Source organism: Piliocolobus tephrosceles, chromosome 21 (genome assembly GCF_002776525.5).
Source record: "Piliocolobus tephrosceles isolate RC106 chromosome 21, ASM277652v3, whole genome shotgun sequence".
Taxonomy (NCBI): Eukaryota; Metazoa; Chordata; class Mammalia; order Primates; family Cercopithecidae; genus Piliocolobus; species Piliocolobus tephrosceles.
The window spans coordinates 4,757,019-4,773,616 of NC_045454.1; the positions used below are offsets into that span (position 1 = coordinate 4,757,019).

A 16,598-nucleotide genomic window follows, 5' to 3' on the forward strand; every position below is an offset into this window, starting at 1 on the left:
ATTTTTTTGTATTTTAGTAGAGACGGGGTTTCACCGTGTTAGCCAGGATGGTCTCGATCTCCTGACCTCGTGATCCGCCCGTCTCGGCCTCCCAAAGTGCTGGGATTACAGGCTTGAGCCACCGCGCCCGGCCCTCTCTTTTCTTTTCTTTCTCTCTCTCTCTCTCTCTTTCTCTCTCTCTCTCTCGCTCACTTTCTTTCTTCCCTTCCCTTCCCTCGCCTGGTCTCCTCTCTTCTTTTTTTTTTCTTTTTTTGAGGCGGAATCTCACTCTGTCACCCAGGCTGAAGTGCAGTGGCATGGTCTCGGCTCACCACAACCTCCGCCTCCCGCGTTCAAGCAATTCTCCTGTCTCAGCCTCCTCAGTAGCTGGAATTACAGTCATGTGCCACCGCGCCTGGCTAATTTTTGTATTTTTAGTAGAGACGGGGTTTCACCTTGTTGGTCAGGCTGTTCTCAAACTCCTGACCTCAAGTGATCCACCCACCTCAGCCTCCCAAAGTGCTGGGATTACAGGCGTGAGCTGCTGCGCCCAGCCAATTAACTCCAATTATATCAATTACACAGCTCCTATGTCCTGTGTGCTGGCACCATACTGGAAGCTTTTGTTTGCATCTCTTTAAAGAAGAAATCCTTCCAGTAACTTTTATTTTTTTTTTTTCCCTTGAGATGGGGATCTCGCTGTGTTGTCCAGACTGGTGTCAAACTCCTTGGCTCAAGTAATCCTCCCACCTCGGGGTCCCAAAGTGCTGGGATTTACAGGCGTGAGCCACCCCTCCCAGCCATGTAACTTTGAAAAGTATTAAAGTTCCTGTTTACATTTGAAGGCCGTGAGGCTCAGAGATGGATGCTTTGCCCAGAACGTTTTTCACTACCTGCTCTTCCCAGAACTGCACTGTTCGGAGGAGCTGGTTCTAAACCTGACTCCTAGGGCCACAGTGGTACAAATACTCTTCGTGGCTTTCTGTCTGAGTAGCCTTCTGTCTTGTGTTCTCTGCAGATCTTAGCACCCTCCTCAACTCCATGTAAGATGGTTTGGCAGAATATTCACCAATTTGGTGGGAAGCTGATGCGCAGGCGGCCTCTGCAGCTGGGCCAGGGGGACTCTGAGCATCGCTTGTCTCGTTGTCTGAAGACCCTGGATCTGGTGGCCTTGGGTGTGGGCAGCACCCTGGGAGCAGGCGTGTATGTCCTAGCTGGAGAAGTGGCCAAAGAGAAAGCTGGACCGGCCATCGTCATCTGCTTCTTGGTGGCGGCCCTGACTTCTATGTTGTCGGGACTCTGCTATGCAGAGTTTGGGGCCCGGGTGCCATGCTCCGGTTCCGCGTGTCTCTACACTTACGTCACAGTGGGTCAACTGGTGGCCTTCATTACTGGCTGGAACCTCTTACTCTCCTATGTCATTGGTGAGATGATGGGGCATGGAGGGAGGTATGGGAAACACAAAGGAATTAGGATCTGCATAGGGAGGGGGAGCTGGGGGAGCCATGGTGGCCTTCAGACTCGCTTTGTTTATCCACATTGTGGAAGGGAGGGTGGCTAATGGCGGCAGGAAAAGGCTCAGATGCCGTTTACGCAGCCTCATTCTGCTTCCCTTCCGGGACTGAACAATAAGAGGAGATGGGAACTGTGGGATGTACGGGATAGAGTTCTTGTAGCTTTGGGGGAGATGCGTGCCACAAACTCATTCCCCCACCTTTTTTTTTTTTTGAGACCAAGGCTTGCTCTGTCACTCAGGCTAGAGTGTGGTGGTGTGATCTCAGCCTACTGCAACCCCCACCTCCCAGGTTCAAGAGATTCTCCTGCCTCAGCCTTCCAAGTAGCTGGGATTACAGGCATGCACCACTAAGCCCAGCTAATTTTTGTATTTTTAGTAAAGGCGGGGTTTTGCCATGTTGGCCAGGTTGGTCTCGAAATCCTGACCTCAGGTGATCCGCCTGCCTCGGCCTCTCACAGGCATGAGCCACCATGCCTGGCCTATTTTATTCTTCTTTTTCTTTTTCTACTATTCCTCCCCATCCCATCAAAATACTTTTTTTGAGATTAGGTATTTTTCTTTTCCCTTTTTCTTTTAAAAATGATTTATCCCTGGCCGGGCGTGGTGACTCATGTCTGTAATCCCAGCACTTTGGGAGGCCGAAGTGGGTGGATTACTTGAGGTCAGGAGTTCGAGACCAGACTGGCCAACATGATGAAACCCCATCTCTACTAAAAATACAAAAATTAGTCGGGCGTGGTGGCAAGTGCCTGTAATCCCAGCTACTTGGGAGGCTGAGGCAGGAGAATCACTTGAACCCGGGAGGCGGAGGTTGCAGTGAGCCGAGATCTGGCCACTGCACTCCAGCCTGGGCAGCAGAGCGAGACTCCGTCTCAAAAAAAAAAAAAAAAAAGAAAGAAAGAAAGAAAAAAATAATTTAAGGAAAAGGTACATAATCTGACTTTTGTTGTTGTTGAGACAAGATCCCACTCTCACCCATGCCAGTGTACAGTGGCACCACACCCAGCTAATATTTAAATTTTGTAGAGGCGGGGGTCTCACTGTATTGCCCAGGCTGATGTGGAACCTCTGGGCTCAAGCAGTCTGCCTGCCTGGGCCTCCCTAAGTGCTGAGATTACAGGCATGAGCCCCCGCACCTGGCCACATTCCTAGTATTAATTAACACAATAATTGTACATATTCATGGGGTATAGTGTGATATTTCCATACATGTATACAAGATGTAATAATCAAATCAAGGTAATACCATAACCATCACTTCAAACATTGATTATTTCCTTGCATTGGGAACACTGAAACCCTATTTTTCCATCTCTCATTTTCTTTTTCTTGTTTTTTTGGAGACATGTAGCCCAGGCTGGAGTGCAGTGGCACGATCTCAGCTCACTGCAACCTCCGTCTCCCAAGTCCACGCAATTCTCCTGCCTGAGCCTCTGGAGTAGCTGGGATTACAGGCACCTGCTACCACGGCCGGCTAATTTTTGTATTAGAGATGAGGTTTCACCATGTTGGCCAGGATGGTCTTGCACTCCTGACCTCAGGTGATCTGCCCGCCTCAGCCTTCCAAAGTGCTTTTTCCAGCTCTTATAAGTTGTTAACGACAGTCACCCTCTAATGCTGTAGAACATTGGAACTGACCCTGTTTTGTGCCCTGACTGTAGCAATCATGGCTTTCCTGTTTGAGCTCAGTGACCTTGTGAACCTCTCGTCCATCGGGATCATGCTTGCTTACTCCTTGGTGGCCTTTTCTGTTCTTATTCTCAGGTGAGACTGGGGTCCTAGACACGTGAAGACTGATGGGGTTCCCAGCTCTCCTCTGCCTGCCTCCTGGCCCTCAGTGCATTGCTACACATACAGGAGTGGGAGGAGTACAGTAGCCCCTGCTTATCCACGGAGGACACGTTCCAAGACCCCCAGCCTGTGCCCGAAACCGCGGATAGTACCAGTCCCTGTATGTGATCATTTTCCCATCCATAACTCAGATGTCTAAAGTGATTGAACACGGCCGGTGGCGTTCACAGCAGGGACACACTGGACAAAAGAATGATTTACATCCTGGGCGTGGGGAGCGTGGAATGCTGCTACTTGAAGCTGCACACAATTGAAAACTTACGAATTACGGTGGGGCGCGATGGCTCACGCCTGTAATCCCTGAACTTTGGGAGGCTGAGACAGGTGGCTCACTTGAGGTCAGGAGTTTGAGACCAGCCTGGCCGACGTGGTGAAACCTGGTATCTACTAAAAATACAAAAATTAGCTGGGCGTGGTGGTGGTCTCCTGTAATCCCAGCTACTCAGGAGGCTGAGGCAGGAGATTGCTTGAATCTGGGAGGTGGAGGTGGTTGCAGTGAGCCGAGATTGTGCCACTGTACTCCAGCCTGGGTGACAGAGTGAGACTCCGTCTCAAAAACTAAAAAGGAAAAGAAAACTTACGAATTACTGCTGGACTTTTCCATGTATTATTTTTGGGCTGTAGTGGACATGGGTAGATGAAACCTCGGATACGTGGGAGCTACCATGGGTGTATTAGGCTCTCTGATGTTGCATCAACAGGGACATGGGTTAGTGTTGCCCTACTCTCTCTGATTCAGGTAGCAGCCAGACCAGAATTTCAGCAAGAATGAGAAGCCGAAGGAAGAAGTAGTTGAGATGAATTCTGTACCCAAAGCGAAATCCCCAGAACGTGTTCCTGAAGCGTCCAGCACTCCGACGAGTCTGTGGAGCCCTGTCAGCACCGTCCCCACCCCGAGATCTGGCCGCATCGTCTATGGATGTGCTTTTCTGCTTGGTGAGCAGTGGGGTTTCTCTGCGGGGTGTTTTGAACCTGATAGCAAAGGGCAGGGGGCTGGGTAGGGAGTGTGTGGCTTTGGTAGTTGAGAGGAGTCTTGAATTTATGGTGGCCCTTCTTAGTAGGGGCACTTTTGGCCGGGCACAGTGGCTTACACATGGAATCCCAGCACTTTGGGAGGCTGCGGAGGGGCGACTGCTTGAGCCTGGGCAGTCAAGGCTTCAGTGAGTCAAGTGGGCAATGGGGTGAGATCCCATCTCAAAAAAAAACCATATATATATATATATATATATGCACACACACACATATGTGCACACACAAATACATATATAAAATAAAAAGTTTAGGCTGGGTGTGGTGGCTCGCTTTGGAAATCTGAGGTGAGTGAATCACTTGAGGTCAGGAGTTGAGATCAGCCTGGCCAACATGGTGAAACCCTGTCTCTACTAAAAATACAAAAAATTAGGTTGGGCGCGGTGGCTCACACCTGTAATCCTAGCACTTGGGGAGGCCAAGAGGAGCGCGGATCACAAGGTCAGGAGTTTGAGACCAGCCTGGCCAACATGGTGAAACCCCATCTCTACTAAAAATACAAAAATTAGCTGGGTGTGGTGGCAGGTACCTGTGAGACCAGCTACTCGGGAGGCTGAGGCAGGAGAATCACTTGAACCCAGGAGGCAAAGGTTGCAGTGAGCCAAGATTGTGCCACTGCACTCCAGCCTGGGCAACAAGAGTGAAAATACATCTAAAAAAATAAAAAGTATTTGGTTGTGCTGGCACGTGCCTGTAGTCCTTACTGGGGAGGCTGAGACACACACACACACATATATATACATATATATATGTGGTTTGGGGTATAGGATGTGGCCCAAGATCTTCCCTTATTTAGCTTCTGGAGTTGAACCTGCTCTCCCCAACCTTGACCCTTTTCCAGTTATCCCGCTGACCATGCTCTGCCTGGTACTGGCCCATTGGCCCAAACGCCTGTTCTCTGGAGAGCCAATCTATGTCACAGCTGCTGTGCTACTGCTGGTGCTCATTGCAGGATTCGCTTTCACCATCTGGAGACAGCCCCAGAGCAACACTCCTCTCTACTTCAAGGTAGGTGACCTTATGTCCCCACACCACCCTCCTGAGTCGGTGGACTCTGCATGCCTCAAGCTCTCAATACTCTACGGGACCAGGGGAAAAAAGGGCAGTAGCTAAAACCAATGCAGTGTTTATGGACACCCCCTCCAGCCCCCACCTATCAGTACGTCCCAAAATCTGTCTCTTCCAGAACACCCAGTGGATTACCCACTCAGAACAGGCACCAAACCAGGTGAGGTGGCTCACACTTGTAATCCCAGCACTTAGGGAGGCCGAGGCGGGTGGATCGCTTGAGGCTAGGAGTTCGGGAACAGCCTGACCAACGTGGTGAAATCCCGGTTCTACTAAAAATACAAAATTTAGGCCGGGCGCGGTGGCTCACGCCTGTAATCCCAGCACTTTGGGAGGCTGAGGCAGGCGGATCACGAGGTCAGGAGATCGAGACCATCTGGCTAACATGGTGAAACCCCGTCTCTACTAAAAATACAAAAAAATTAGCCAGGCGTGGTGGTGGGCGCCTGTAGTCCCAGCTACTCGGGAGGCTGAGGCAGGAGAATGGCGTCAACCCAGGAGGCGGAGCTTGCAGTGAGCTGAGATCCGGCCACTGCACTCCAGCCTGGGTGACAGAGCGAGACTCTGTCTCAAAAAAAAAAAAAACACAAAAAAACAAACAAAAAAAAGAATAGGCATTGAATATGCAACTGGAACAGAGCTGTGGCCTTCCTGCCCCTTGGGCTAAGGGTCCCTTGCAGACACTGGTGGTGTGCTCAGTGTTAACTCTTTGCCTGCAGGTCCCCCTGTTGCCTGTCCTCCCGTTGGTCAGCATCTCTGTGAATGTTTATCTGATGATGCAGATGACCACTGAGACCTGGGCCCAATTTGGAGTCTGGATGTTGATTGGTGAGTGGCTTCCTGGAATAAAAGAGGCCTCTTGGGTGTCCAACACTCTTCCTGCGACCTTTCGCTACAGCTGTCTCAGGCTGACGGTGTGGGCTGTGCCTGTAGTCCCAGCTACTCAGGAGATGAAGGCAGGAGCATCGCTTGAGACCAGGAGCTCCAGACCAGCCTGGGCAACATGGCGAGACTCCATCTCTACCAAAATTAAAAAGTGGCTGCACACAGTGGCTCGCGCCTATAATCCCTGCACTTCAAGGGGCCAAGGCAGGTGGATCACCTAAGATCAGGAGTTCAAGAACAGTCTGGCCAACATGGTGAAACCCCATCTCTACTAAAATACAAACAAGTAGCCGGGTGTGGTGGCGGGCGCCTGTGATCCCACCTACTTAGGAGGCTGAGACATGAGAATCACTTGAACCCGGGAGGCAGAGGTTGCAGTGAGTCAAGATCATGCCGTTGCACTCCAGCCAAGGCGACAGGAGCCCAGATTGTGCCACTGCACTCCAGCCTGGGTGACAGAATGAGATTCTGTCTCAAAAAAAAAAAAAAAAAACTAGCCGGGCACGGTGGCACCCACCTGTAGTCACATCGATTCTGAAGGCTGAAGTGGGAGGACTGCTTGAACCCGGGAGGTCGAGGCTGCAGTAAGCCAGATCATGCCACTGCTCTCCAGCCTGGGCAACAGAGCAAAGCTCTATCTCTAAATAAAAGAAACAAGAAAACCTCCAAATAAACAGACCACAGTATAATCGCTATAGGGCATTTATAAGGGAAGGGGTGACTACATTTCCTCTCATTGTGTCATTTCCCTGTTAGGATTTGCTGTGTATTTTGGATATGGGATCCGACACAGCTTGGAGAACGATCAACAGCCACCTGCGTCAAGCTCCCAAACTCCTCACGAAAACATCGCTAGTCCTCGCTGAATTAGTTTAACCACAGAAAAGGGATGGGCCAGTCCACTGGAGGTGTCCTCTGCATGAAGGGAAAGTGTGAAGCTCTGTAAAGTGTGAAGGTGGGATGCATTTAAAGCCCCATGTGCATTGCCAGTGAGCAAATGCTTTTTTAAAAACTTTATTTTGTTTTTTGTTTGTTTGTTTGTTATAGAGATGAGGACTTGCTCTGTTGCCCAGGCGGAACTTGAACTCCTGGGCTCAAGTGATCCTCCTGCCTCAGTCTTCCGAGTAGCTGGGACTACAGGCACCTCATCATGCCCAGCTTAACAAAATAACTTTATTATTATTATTATTTTTTCTTTTTGAGACAGTCTCGCTCTGTCGCCCAGGCTGGGGTGCAGTGGTGTGATCTTGGCCCACTGCAATCTCCGCCTCCTGGGTTCAAGTGATTGTCCTGCGTCAGCCTCCAGAGTAGCTGGGATTACAGGCACGTGCCACTGTGCCCGGCTAATTGTTGTTTATTAGTAGACGCGGGGTTTCACCATGTTGGCCAGGCTGGTCTTGAACTCCTGACCTCAAGTGATCCACCTGCCTCAGCCTCCCAAAGTGCTGAGATTACAGGCCTGAGCCACTGTGCCTAGCCAAAATAACTTTAAAAACTTACATTTTAAAAAAAATTGACAAATAAAAATTGTCTATGTTTATGGTGTACAATTGCATATATTGTATGTATTAAAATTGTCTATGTTTACGGTGTACATGATACTTGGAAATATGTATACATTGTGGAATTGCTAAATCAGGTTGGTTAACATATTCATTACCTTACATACCATTTTTTTTGTGGTGAAAACATTGAAAATGGCCAAATGTGGTGGCTCATGCCTGTAATCCCAGCACTTTACGAGGCCAGGGTGGGTGGAACATCTGAGGTCAGGCCTGGCCAACGTGGTGAAACCCCATCTCTACTAAAGATACCAACAATTAGCCGGGGCGCAGTGGCAGGTGCCTGTAATCCCAGCTACTTGGGAGGCTGAGGCAGGAGAACTGCTTGAACCCAGAAGCGGAGGTTGCAGTGAGCTGAGATTGTGCCATTGCACTCCAGCTTGGGCCACAAAAATGAAACTCATCTTAAAAAGAAAAAAAAATAGCCGGGTGTGGTCTGGAACTCCTGACCTCAAGTGATCCTCTTGCCTCAGCCTCCCGAGTAGCTGGGAATACAGACATACAGACATGAACTACCACACCAGGGTAATTTTTGTATTTATAGTAGAAATGGAGTTTCACCATGTTGCCCAGGCTGGTCTCAAACTCCTGAGCTCAAGCCATCCTCCTGCTTCCGCCTCCCAAAGTGCTGAGATTCCAGGCGTGAGCCAGCGTGCCCGGCCATCATGTTTACTTGAAACAGATTTTCTCTGGCATCTTCTAAGACACTTGTATCTGATCTTTACTGAAAGTCACATTCTCAGCAAGACTTAACCTTACATCCCGAGTAAAATTGCAAATTCCACAGATGCCCTCAGTCTTTTCTGTCCTCGACTTCTCCTCTGTTTCCCGGCATGGCTTGAAGCACAACAACATTCCACCTGTTTACTAAGGATGTGTCTTGCCATTAAGGTCCCTGCCTGCAGGCAGCGGGCCTGATTTCACCTGAGACTTTTGTCAAAATACTTACTCTCTCATTTTGTGTCCTTATTTAAAGTTTCAGTTGTCTAGTTCGTTCGCTACATTATGGCTGAATGACTGTGAGTCCAGTCTGGCAAAAGAGAGAAGGTAGATTGTTCCTCCAATATCCTCATGGGTTTTGCCACATACTGCACAGAAAGTCAGTGATCAATGTAATTTTTACGAAGGAGATCCTGAGGATATAAGAGGAAGTTCCTTGAGTAAATGACAATGTCCATGTATCTGTGGCATGGAAGAAAGTTAAATTAATGCTATAAAAATGGTGTGGCCGGGAATGTCAGAGGTCAGGAGTTCGAGACCAGCCTGCCCAACATGTTGAAACTAAAAAATACAAAAATTGCCGGGCGTGGTGGTGCATGCCTGTAATTCCAGCTATTCGGGAGGCTGAGCCGGAAGACTCCTTTGAGCCCATGAGGCAGAGGTTGCAATGAGCCAAGATTGCGCCACTGCATTCCAGCCTGGGCAAGAGCAAGACTGTCTCAAAAAAAAAAAGAAAGAAAAATAAGAAATTACATACTTGGCTCTCATCGTATTTGTTTGGACAGCACCAGTTCTAGATAAAAATGTGGCAGTATTTTTCAAAATCTTTTATTTTGAGACAGAGTCTCACTCTGTCACCCAAGCTGGAGTACAGTGGTACAATCTTGGCTCAATGCAACCTCTGCCTCCTGGGTTTAAGCGATAATCCTGTCTCAGCCTCCTGAGTAGCTGGGATTACAGGCATGCACCACCATGCCCAACTAATTTATGTGATTTTAGTAGAGATGGATTTTCGCCATGTTGGCCAGGCTAGTGTGGAACTCCTGACTTCAGGTGATCTGCCTGCCTCGGCCTCCAGTGCTGGAATTACAGACGTAAGCCACCATGCCAGGCCAAAAATCTCTTCCTGTCTAGTCCTTTGAGCCAACATTTCCACTTATTACGCCTTTTTTTTTTTGAGATGGATTCTAGCTCTGTCACCCAGGCTGGAGTGCAGTGGTGCAATCTCAGCTCGCTGCAACTCAACCTTCACCTCCTGGGTTCAAGCAATTCTCTGCCTCAGCCTCCCGAGTAGCTGGGATTACAGGCGCCTGCCATCCTGCTAGACTAATTTTTGTATTTTTAGTAGAGACGGGGTTTCACCATATTGGCCAGGCTGGTCTTGAACTTCTGACCTCAAGTGATCCACACATCTTGGCCTCCCAAAGTGCTGGGATTACAGGCATGGGCCACATCACCCAGCCAGCACACTGCACTCTTTCCCCAGACCACAGTGTGGTGGAGAGCCTCGGGAAATGCCTGTTTCATGGCTCTCTGTGGAGTGGTTTTGGAGCTGCACATGGTCGCTCAGCTTGGTCCAGGGAGATTGAGGGCTTGCCTGGCTTCTCATGCAGTGGCACTGCGGCTTCATGTAAAAGGGGCACCACCTCTGGAGCTGTGCTGGTGTGTGTTGTGGTGGTGGCCAGCTGGCTGGGCCTGACCTCAGGCCCTGAGGGAAGTGGTCAGGCACCAGCAGTGTTGGAATGGGGTGGTCAGTTCCCCAGTTCCCTGAGCTCGATGGTCCATTGGAATGTGTGTATGAGTCCCAGTGGGGCTGGAATGGAGGTGGGGCTGGCGCAGCATTCAGGTGCTGACTCTGATGGAGAGGGGCGGGCTGACATCTCTGAACCCCAGAGGCAGAGGTTGCAGTGAGCTGAGATCGTGCCACCGCACTCAAGTCTGGGTGACAGAGCAAGACTCCATGTCACAAAAAAAAAAAAAAAAAAAAGGAGTACAGTGATTGGGCTTGGTGGCTCACGCCTATAATTGCAAGACTTTGGGAGGCCGAGGTGAGTGGATCACCTGAGGTCAGGAGTTTAAGACCAGCCTGGCTGAAACCCTGTCTCTACTAAAAATACAAAAGTTAGCCAGGCGTGGTGGCTGGCACCTGTAATCCCAGCTACTTGGGAGGCCGAGGCACGAGAATCGCTTGAACCCAGGAGGCGGAGGTTGCAGTGAGCTGAGATCATGCCACCATACTCCAGCCTGGGCAACAGAACAAGACTGTCTCACACACACACAAAAAAAAAAAAAAAAAAAGAAGAAGAAAGAAAAGAGTACAGCATGCATCTGAACTAGGAGCCACGAACCCCACGATAGGGGTGTGACGGGACATGATTCATGTTCCTGCCAAGCTAGATGAGGAGATGGTGCAATGTCCTCACCCCCCACCGCACAGCCCTACACTTAGGCCTCAGCGCATTTCACCTGGAGCTCCTTTTAGCCACCCTCATAGGCCTGGTGCCTGCCCTCATCACTGGGGTATTCCTCTGCAAGCTATGGGCGCCAGCTCTGCCCAGCTGTGTCCCCCACCCCAGGGAACAGGAAGCTCCTGGCACCGAGCACTCCATGCTCCAGCCCATCACCTGAAACAACAGACAGTACTTCCCAGGAAACCAGGATCAGGTACAAGCCCACCTGCTTCTGTCGCAGGCAACATTCAACCTGAAGTGCCATCTCCTGGCCTGTAGGTTGAACTGCACAGCCCAATATAAACCTGCCAAAGGCCGGGCGCGGTGGCTCACGCCTGTAATCCCAGCACTTTGGGGAGGCCAAGGCGGGTGGATCGCCTGAGATCAGCAGTTTGAGATCAGCCTGGCCAACATGGTGAAACCCTGCCTCTACTAAAAATACAAAAATTAGCCAGGTGTGGTGGCATGCGTCTGTAATCCCAGTCATTCGGGAGGCTGAGGCAGGAGAATCGCTCGAACCCGGGATGTGGAGGTTGCAGTGAGCTGAGATGGCACCATTGCACTCCAGCCTATGCGACGGGAGCAAGACTCCATCTCTAAATAAATAAATAGAACCTGCCAAAAAAAGTGCATAGGGCTATAGAAACAAGGCCAAAAACCCTACCCAACGTTCTCTGCAATCACTCCCTAGGGAGTAGGGGAAAGGGGAGGGGGACAATAATAATATAGGGAAACAAAAAGAAAAAGGTTCTATCTGCATGAAAATAATTACAAAAATCAGAAGTGCCAGCGTTTCCAGATGAGAAGGAACCAGTGTTAAGAATTCTGGCACCAGGCTGGGTGCGGTGGCTCACTCCCATAATCCCAGCACTTTGGGAGGCCGAGGCGAGCGGATCACCTGAGGTCGGGAGTTCGAGACCAGCCTGGCCAACATGGTGAAACCCTGTCTCTACTAAAAATACAAAAATAAGCTGGGCATGGTGGCGTGTGCCTGTAATCCCAGCTACTTGGGAGGCTGAGGCAGGAGAATTGCTTGAATCTGGGAGGTGAAAGTTGCAGTGAGCTGAGATTGTGCCACAGCCTAGGCAACAGAGCAAGACTACATCTTAAAAAAAATCCAATATCCCTTTATGATAAAAACCCTCAACAAACTCGGCATTGAAGGAACATACCTCAAAATAATAAGAGCTGTCTATGGCAAACACACAGCCAACATTGTACTGAATGGGCAAAAGCTGGAAGCATTTCCCTTAAGAACAGGAAAAAGACAAAGCTGCCCACTCCCACCGCTTTTGTTCACCATAGTACTGGAAGTCCTAGTCGGAGCAATCAGGCAAGAGAAAGAAAGAAAAGGCATCCCCAAAGGGAATGGAATGAAGAAGTCAAGTCATCTCTCTTCACGGATGATATAATTCTATACCGAGAAAACTCTACTCTGCCAAATGGCTCCTAGAACTGATCAACAACTTCAGTAAAATTTCAGGGTATGAAATCAGTGTACAAAAATCAGTATCATTTCTATACACCAATAATGTTCAAGCTGAGAGTGAAATCAAGAACGCAATCCCATTTACAATAGACACACACACACACACACCACACACACACACACACCACACACACACACACCACACACACACACCTAGGAACATATCTAACCAAGGAACTGGAAGGTCTCTACAAGGAGAACTACAAAACACTGCTGAAAGAGGCCAGGTGCAGTGGCTCATGCCTGTAACCCCAGGACTTTGGGAGGCTGAGGCAGGTGGATCACTTGAGGTCAGGAGTTCGAGACCAGCCTGGCCAACATGGTGAAATTCCGTCTCTACTAAAAATACAAAAATTAGCTCGGCGTGGTGCTGTGCACCTGTAGTCCCAGCTGCTCAGGAGGCTGAGGCAGGAGAATCGCTTGAACCCGTGAGGCGGGGGTTGCAGTGAACTGAGATTGTACCACTGCACTCCAGCCTGTGTGACATAGTGAGACTCTGTCTCAAAAAACAAACAAAACACTGCTGAAAGAAATTGTTGACACAAACAAATGAAAAAACTTTCCTTGCTCATGGATTAGCAGAATCAATATTATTAAAAAAGACCACATTGCCAGGCGAGGTGGCTCACGCCTGTAATCCCAGCACTTTGGGAGGCCGAGGCCGGGGGATCACGAGGTCAGGAGTTAGAGACAAGCCTGACCAACATGGTGAAATATTGTCTGTACTAAAAATACAAAAATTAGCAAGGCGTCGGTCGTGGCAGGCGCCTGTAATCCCAGCTACTTAGAGGCTGAGACCTGAGAATCACTTGAACCTGGGAGGCAGAGGTTGCAGTGAGCCAAGATCGTGCCCTTGCACTCCAGCCCAGGCGACAGAGAGAGACTCCGTCTCAAAAACAAAAGGCCATATTAGGATAAATGCTTGAGGTGGTGAACATCCCATGACACTGATGTGATTATTGTACATTGTGTGCCTGTTTCAAAATATTTCATGTAACCCGTAAATACATACACCTACTATGTACCCCCAATTTTAATAATTAAAATAATTTTAAAATGGCCATTTACCCAAAGCAATCTAGAATCACCAAAATACCAATATTATTTTTCACAGAATTATAAAAAACCATTGTAGGCCAGGCAAGGTGGTTCATGCTTGTAATCCCAGCACTTTGGGAGGCCAAGGTGGGCGGATCACCTGAGGCCAGGAGTTTGAGACCAGTGTAGACAACATGGCGAGACCCCGTCTCCACTAAAAATACAAAAATTAGCCAGGTGTGGTGGTACGTGATTGTAACCTCAGCTACTCGGGAGCCTAAGGCAGGAGAATTGCCTGAACCTGGGAGGCAGAGGTTGCAGTAAACTGACATTACGCCACTGCACTCCAGCCTGGGTGACAGAGTGAGACTCTGTCTCAAAAAGAAAAAAGAACCATTGTAAAAGTCATACAGAGCCTAAAATGAGCCCAATAGCCAAAGCGATCTTAAGCCAAAAGAACAAAGCTGGAGGCATGACGTTCCAGCTTCAAACTGTACAAGGATATGGTAACTAGGAGCTTCCTGATAGCTGAAGACTTGTAGGCTCCTGGAGAGTAGTGTGCCAAGGGAGGGCACAGAAACTCTTCACCCCTTCTCCCCTACCTCCTACTATGCATCTTTTCATCTGTGTCATTTGTAATGTCCTTTATAATAAGCCAGTAAATGTAAAACAAAAAAAGTATACAGTAACCAAAACACCATGTTACTGGTACAAAAATAGACACATAGGCCAGGCGCAGTGGCTCACGCCTGTAATCGCAGCACTTTGGGAGGCCAAGGCAGGCAGATCATTTGAGGCCAGGAGTTTGAGACCAGCCTGGCCAACATGGTGAAACCCCATCTCTAGTAAATGTACAAAAATTACCTGGGCGTGATGGTGCGTGCCTGTAATCCCAGCTATTCGGCAGGTTGAGGCAGGAGAATTGCTTGAACCTGGGGGGCAGAGGTTGCAGTGAGCTGATATTGCGCCACTGTACTCCAGCCTGGGTGACAGGGTGAGACTCTGTCTCAAAAAAAAGAAAAAAAAAGGCACATATAGTAATGGAACAGAATGGAGAACCCAGAAATAAAGCCACACACCTGCAACCTTCTGATGATGGACAAAGCTGACAAAAACAAGCAAAGGGGAAAGGACTTCCTATCCAATAAATGGTGCTGGAATAACTGGCTAGCCACATGCAGAAGGTTGACACTGGGCAGGGCTCATGTCTGTAATCCCAGCACTTTTGGAGGGCAAGATGAGATGGCTTGAGTCCAAGAGTTCAAAACCAACCGGGGCAACATGGCCAGATCCTGTCTCTGCAAAAATTAAAGAAAAATTAACTGAGAGTGGTGGTGAGTGTTTGCAGTCTCAGCTACTCGGGAGGCTGAGGTGGGAGGATCGCTTGAGTCTGGTGGGCAGAGGCTGCAGTGAGCCAAGATCAGGCCACTGTACTCCAGCCTGGATGATAGAGTGAGACTGCCAGCACTCTCAGTGCTGCAATCAACATATGAATGCACATGTCTTTTTGGTAGAACAATTAATGGGATTTTCTTTTCTTTTTTTTTGAGACAGGGTCTCGCTGTGTCACCAAGGTTGGAGGGCAGTGGCGCAATGTCAGCTCGCTGCAGCCTCTGCCTCCTGGGTTCAAGTGATTCTCCTGCCTCAGCCTCCTGAGTAGCTGGCATTACAGGTGCCTATCACCACAACCGACTAATTTTTGTGTTTTTAGTAGAGATAGGGTTTCACCATGTTGGCCAGCCTGGTCTCAAACTCCTGACCTCAAGTGATCCACCCAGCTCAGCCTCCCAAAGTGCTGGGATTACAGGAGTGAGCCACTGTGCCTGGCCTAGGATTTTCTAAAAAAAACAAACAAAAAGAATGAAACTGGACTCCTACCTTTCACCATATTGAAAAATTGACTCAAGACTAAAGATTTAAATGTGAGATGTCAAACTGTAAAAATCCTGGAGTGGGCTGGGCACGGTGGCTCAAGTCTGTAATCCCAACGCTCTGGGAGGCCAAGGTGGGCGGATCACCTGAGGTCAGGAGGCCAGTGTGGGAGAATGGCTTGAGCCCAGGAGTCCAAGAGCAGCCTGGGAAACATAACAAGCCCCCATCTCTTTTTTTTTTTCTTTCCTATTTCAGTTCACTGCAACCTCTGCTTCCCAGGTTCAAGCGATTCTCCTGCTTCAGCCTCCCCAGTAGCTGGGAGTCTTGCTCTGTCTCCCAGGCTGGAGTGCAGTAGTGCGATCTCGGCTCACTGCAACCTCTGCCTCTTTGCTTCAAGCAATTCTCCTTCCCCAGCCTCCTGAGTACCTGGGATTACAGGCACCCACCACAACTGGCTAGTTTTTATATTTTTAATAGAGACGGGGTTTTGTGATGTTGGTCAGGCTGGTCTCAAACTCCCGACATCAGATGATCTGCCTGCCCAGGCCTCCCAAAGTGCTGGAATTAAAGGCATGAGCCACTGCACCCGGCCCAGAGTCTTGCTCTGTTGCCCAGGCTGGTCTCAAACTCCTGTCTTCTAGTGATTCTCCTGCCTTGCCTTCTGAAGTGCTGGAATTACAGGTGTGTACCACTGTTCCAGGATCTTTTTGTACATTGTAGGGGATAAGAGCGGTTTTCACATTTTAATTTTTTTTCTTTTTTCTTTTTTTTCTTTTTTTTGAGACGGAGTCTCGCTCTGCCACCCAGGCTGGAGTGCAGTGGCTGGATCTCAGCTCACTGCAAGCTCCGCCTCCCGGGTTCACGCCATTCTCCTGCCTCAGCCTCCCGAGTAGCTGGGACTATAGGCGCCTGCCAGGTTGCCCGGCTAGTTTTTTGTATTTTTAGTAGAGACGCGGTTTCACCATGTTAGCGAGGATGGTCTTGATCTCCTGACCTCGTGATCCGCCCGTCTCGGCCTCTCAAAGTGCTGGGATTACAGGCTTGAGCCACTGCGCCCGGCCTTCTTTTTTTTTTTTTTAGACATGGTCTTACTCTGACTCCCAGGCTAGAGTGCAGTTCTGCAATCACAGCTCACCACA

The 16,598-nt window shown here is 49.2% G+C and overlaps 1 protein-coding gene across 1 annotated transcript; it reads left to right on the plus strand.

Moving 5' to 3' along the window:
* Nucleotides 1-1,027: 1,027 nt before the first annotated feature.
* LOC111530389 (cationic amino acid transporter 3-like) lies at nucleotides 1,028-7,875 on the plus strand. Its single transcript, XM_026448798.1, is given in 6 exon segments — nucleotides 1,028-1,403; nucleotides 3,157-3,259; nucleotides 4,086-4,282; nucleotides 5,217-5,383; nucleotides 6,163-6,271; nucleotides 7,085-7,875. Coding segments are annotated over 6 exon segments (1,062 nt in total). The 3' UTR covers nucleotides 7,195-7,875.
* The last annotated feature ends 8,723 nt before the right edge of the window (nucleotides 7,876-16,598 follow it).